The following is a 5,485-nucleotide window of genomic DNA, read 5'->3' as shown; positions in this document are numbered from 1 at the left end:
AGCCAGTAGTCTGGCCTGTTAAAAGATCTCCACATTGGAGCCAGTAGTCTGGCCTGTTAAAAGATCTCCTCATTGGAGCCAGTAGTCTGGCCTGTTTAAAGATCTCCTCATTGGAGCCAGTAGTCTGGCCTTTTAAAAGATCTCCTCATTGGAGCCAGTAGTCTGGCCTGTTTAAAGATCTCCTCGTTGGAGCCAGTAGTCTGGCCTGTTTAAAGATCTCCTCATTGGAGCCAGTAGTCTGGCCTGTTAAAAGATCTCCTCAATGGAGCCAGTAGTCTGGCCTGTTAAAAGATCTCCACATTGGAGCCAGTAGTCTGGCCTGTTTAAAGATCTCCTCATTGGAGCCAGTAGTCTGGCCTGTTTAAAGATCTCCTCATTGGAGCCAGTAGTCTGGCCTGTTAAAAGATCTCTTCATTGGAGCCAGTAGTCTGGCCTGTTTAAAGATCTCCTCATTGGAGCCAGTAGTCTGGCCTGTTTAAAGATCTCCTCATTGGAGCCAGTAGTCTGGCCTGTTAAAAGATCTCCTCATTGGAGCCAGTAGTCTGGCCTGTTTAAAGATCTCCTCATTGGAGCCAGTAGTCTGGCCTGTTTAAAGATCTCCTCATTGGAGCCAGTAGTCTGGCCTGTTAAAAGATCTCCTCGTTGGAGCCAGTAGTCTGGCCTGTTTAAAGATCTCCTCATTGGAGCCAGTAGTCTGGCCTGTTTAAAGATCTCCTCATTGGAGCCAGTAGTCTGGCCTGTTAAAAGATCTCCTCATTGGAGCCAGTAGTCTGGCCTGTTTAAAGATCTCCTCATTGGAGCCAGTAGTCTGGCCTGTTAAAAGATCTCCTCATTGGAGCCAGTAGTCTGGCCTGTTTAAAGATCTCCTCATTGGAGCCAGTAGTCTGGCCTGTTTAAAGATCTCCTCATTGGAGCCAGTAGTCTGGCCTGTTAAAAGATCTCCTCGTTGGAGCCAGTAGTCTGGCCTGTTTAAAGATCTCCTCATTGGAGCCAGTAGTCTGGCCTGTTTAAAGATCTCCTCATTGGAGCCAGTAGTCTGGCCTGTTTAAAGATCTCCACATTGGAGCCAGTAGTTTGTCCTGTTAAAAGATCTCCACATTGGAGCCAGTAGTCTGGCCTGTTTAAAGATCTCCACATTGGAGCCAGTAGTCTGGCCTGTTAAAAGATCTCCTCATTGGAGCCAGTAGTCTGGCCTGTTAAAAGATCTCCACATTGGAGCCAGTAGTCTGGCCTGTTTAAAGATCTCCTCATTGGAGCCAGTAGTCTGGCCTGTTTAAAGATCTCCACATTGGAGCCAGTAGTCTGGCCTTTTAAAAGATCTCCTCATTGGAGCCAGTAGTCTGGCCTGTTTAAAGATCTCCTCATTGGAGCCAGTAGTCTGGCCTGTTTAAAGATCTCCTCATTGGAGCCAGTAGTCTGGCCTCTTAAAAGATCTCCTCATTGGAGCCAGTAGTCTGGCCTGTTTAAAGATCTCCCCATTGGAGCCAGTAGTCTGGCCTGTTTAAAGATCTCCCCGTTGGAGCCAGTAGTCTGGCCTGTTTAAAGATCTCCTCATTGGAGCCAGTAGTCTGGCCTGTTTAAAGATCTCCTCATTGGAGCCAGTAGTCTGGCCTGTTTAAAGATCTCCCCGTTGGAGCCAGTAGTCTGGCCTGTTTAAAGATCTCCCCGTTGGAGCCAGTAGTCTGGCCTGTTTAAAGATCTCCCCGTTGGAGCCAGTAGTCTGGCCTGTTTAAATCCAGCTAGAGTCCATCTCCACTGCAGTAGGTGCCCTGACAGAGAGTACAATCTGGGATGGCTCTCTCTGAGTCTTTGAAGCCAGCCATGGTTAAGAGGTGAAGGAGGAACTGGGCACATCCACACTCTGTTTACATTCCAAATAGCCCCCTATTCTCTACGTACTGCACTACGATTGACCAGAGCCCTGTGGGCCCATGTCAAAAGTAGTGCACTAAATAGGGAATAGGGTGCCATATGGCTCTGTTCAAAAGTAGTGCACTAAATATGCCATTTGGGATGCGGCCTCTCCATGGTGATGAATGACTTCCCTGATCCACAGCCGTCTATTTTCGTCCTTCTTAATCCAACCGGGATCAAAGCCTGGCTTTCTTTCTCTCCCAACAGGAATGCCCACATCAAAGTCTGGCTCTCTCTCCCAACAGGAATTCCCATTCCTTCCTACTTCCAGGACATGCAAATGATCAGGGCTTCCTCTCCTCCTCCTCTTTTCCTCCAGGACCCCCAACACCTGATTGAGGCGAGTCGACGCCATTTGCCAACATGCCAAGGGAATTACAAGGGACTCTCCAAGGGATACCATCCAATCGGGCCAAACTCTCCCCTCTCGCCCAGCAAATTTGCTTTGGCTTTTCTCTCTGGCATAGGAAGACAGCAGTGTCTCTCTTTCTCTATTCATTGACAGTTGGTCTTGCTGTTGGAAGATTCCTGGCTGGACGGACCCTGTTTGGATTGGAAGCCATATTCAAACTGGGAGGAAGAGGGGGGTTGGTGGGGGATTTGGTTTGTACAAAAGAACAGACCATGGAACCGTGTCAGTGTCTGTGTTTGTGTTCATTCAGGTTTTTTGGGGGATGTTTTCTGTTACCTCAGACAGGATGGAGGGATGGGAGAAGGAGAGGAAATACTGATGATTCTTCTCTGTTTCACTGATCCCATTACAACAGCAGAAGTTCCAAGTTTACGTTGCCAGGCAAGTCTTTAATTCCTCAGGAACAAAGACAAAACATGCCAGTGATTACCTAAAGCTAATATGATGGTCATAATTAAAAACCTAATTGAAAACAGGGTGGTTGGTAGAGTAGAAGAGTTCAAATTAGATCTTTGAGTTAAAATCTTCACACCATCAAATTAGAGATGAAGGAAAATCTAAATGAATGGCTATTCTCTGCGTTGTAGGTGTTTAGTGTCATAGAGAACATTAAAATGAGGGAGAAAGATGACACTGAACACAGGGATAAAGACGAGACTGAACACAGGGATAAAGTTGAGACTGAACACATGGATAAAGTTGAGACTGAACACAGGGATAAAGTTTAGACTGAACACAGGGATAAAGATGAGACTGAACACAGGGATAAAGATGTGACTGAACACAGGGAGAAAGATGACACTGAACACAGAGATAAAGATGAGACTGAACACAGGGATAAAGTTGAGACTGAACACAGGGATAAAGTTGAGACTGAACACAGGGATAAAGACGAGACTGAACACAGGGATAAAGTTGAGACTGAACACAGGGATAAAGTTGAGACTGAACACAGGGATAAAGTTGAGACTGAACACATGGATAAAGTTGAGACTGAACACAGGGATAAAGTTGAGACTGAACACAGGGATAAAGACGAGACTGAACACAGGGATAAAGTTGAGACTGAACACAGGGATAAAGTTGAGACTGAACACAGGGATAAAGATGAGACTGAACACATGGATAAAGATGTGACTGAACACATGGATAAAGACGAGACTGAACACAGGGAGAAAGTTGATACTGAACACAGGGATAAAGATGTGACTGAACACAGGGATAAAGATGAGACTGAAGAGACTGAACACAGGGAGAAAGATGACACTGAACACAGGGATAAAGATGAGACTGAACACAGGGATAAAGATGAGACTGAACACAGGGATAAAGATGAGACTGAACACAGGGAGAAAGATGACACTGAACACAGGGAGAAAGATGAGACTGAACACAGGGATAAAGATGTGACTGAACACAGGGATAAAGATGTGACTGAACACAGGGAGAAAGATGACACTGAACACAGGGATAAAGATGTGACTGAACACAGGGATAAAGATGAGACTGAACACAGGGATAAAGATGTGACTGAACACATGGATAAAGACGAGACTGAACACAGGGATAAAGATGAGACTGAACACAGGGATAAAGATGACACTGAACACATGGATAAAGACGACACTGACCACAGGGATAAAGATGAGACTGAACACATGGATAAAGACGAGACTGAACACAGGGATAAAGACGAGACTGAAGACAGGGATAAAGTTGACACTGAACACAGGGATAAAGACGAGACTGAACACAGGGATAAAGACGAGACTGACCACAGGAATAAAGACGAGACTGAACACAGGAATAAAGATGTGACTGAAGAGACTGAACACAGGGAGAAAGATGAGACTGAACACATGGAGAAAGATGAGACTGAACACAGGGATAAAGACGAGACTGAACACAGGGATAAAGACGAGACTGAACACAGGGATAAAGACGAGACTGAACACATGGAGAAAGATGAGACTGAACACAGGGATAAAGATGAGACTGAAGAGACTGAACACAGGGATAAAGACGAGACTGAACACAGGGATAAAGACGAGACTGAAGAGACTGAACACAGGGATAAAGACGAGACTGAACACAGGGATAAAGACGAGACTGAACACATGGAGAAAGATGAGACTGAACACAGGGATAAAGACGAGACTGAACACAGGGATAAAGACGAGACTGAACACAGGAATAAAGACGAGACTGAACACAGGGATAAAGACGAGACTGAACACAGGGATAAAGACGAGACTGAACACAGGGATAAAGATGAGACTGAACACAGGGATAAAGATGAGACTGAAGACAGGGATAAAGATGAGACTGAACACAGGGATAAAGACGACACTGAACACAGGGATAAAGATCAGACTGAACACAGGGATAAAGATGAGACTGAACACAGGGATAAAGACGACACTGAACACAGGGAAAAAGACGAGACTGAACACAGGGATAAAGATGAGACTGACCACAGGGATAAAGATGAGACTGAACACAGGGATAAAGATGTGACTGAACACATGGATAAAGATGTGACTGAACACAGAGATAAAGTTGACACTGAACACAGAGATAAAGTTGACACTGAACACAGGGATAAAGACGAGACTGAACACAGGGATAAAGATGAGACTGAACACAGGGATAAAGATGAGACTGAACACAGGGATAAAGGTGAGACTGAATGAACTGATCACAAGGCCTAGAAAGAGAATCAGCAACAGAGACTAATTCTAACCAAGTTAGAGTCGCTGGCTTTGTCATCCAGCTGCCTTTGTCCTCTATTGTTGCAGAGTGTGAGACTGCTTCCCAAACGGATCCCTGTTATCTTGGTCCTCTATTGCTGCAGAGTGTGAGACTGCTTCCCAAACGGATCCCTGTTATCTTGGTCCTCTATTGCTGCAGAGTGTGAGGCTGCTTCCCAAATCTTTATGGTGCATTGCCTTGAAACATGGCCCATTTGGGACTCAACTTACATTACCTTTTGACCAGGGCCCATTTGGGACTCAGCCTTACATTACCTTTTGACCAGGGCCCATTTGGGACTCCGCCTTACATTACCTTTTGACCAGGTCCCATTTGGGACTCCGCCTTACATTACCTTTTGACCAGGGCCCATTTGGAACTCCGCCTTACATTACCTTTTGACCAGGG

At 45.5% G+C, this 5,485-nt stretch overlaps 1 protein-coding gene across 1 annotated transcript; it reads left to right on the top strand.

Moving 5' to 3' along the window:
* Nucleotides 1-3,303: 3,303 nt before the first annotated feature.
* LOC129811137 (uncharacterized) lies at nucleotides 3,304-5,019 on the top strand. Its single transcript, XM_055862344.1, has one exon. The coding sequence runs from the start codon at nucleotides 3,304-3,306 to the stop codon at nucleotides 5,017-5,019; it is 1,716 nt and encodes a 571-aa protein (XP_055718319.1).
* The last annotated feature ends 466 nt before the right edge of the window (nucleotides 5,020-5,485 follow it).

Source organism: Salvelinus fontinalis, chromosome 14, assembly GCF_029448725.1.
Source record: "Salvelinus fontinalis isolate EN_2023a chromosome 14, ASM2944872v1, whole genome shotgun sequence".
Lineage (NCBI taxonomy): Eukaryota > Metazoa > Chordata > Actinopteri > Salmoniformes > Salmonidae > Salvelinus > Salvelinus fontinalis.
Note: the sequence above shows the minus strand (reverse complement) of the source record. Positions and strands in the feature narration are given on the sequence as shown.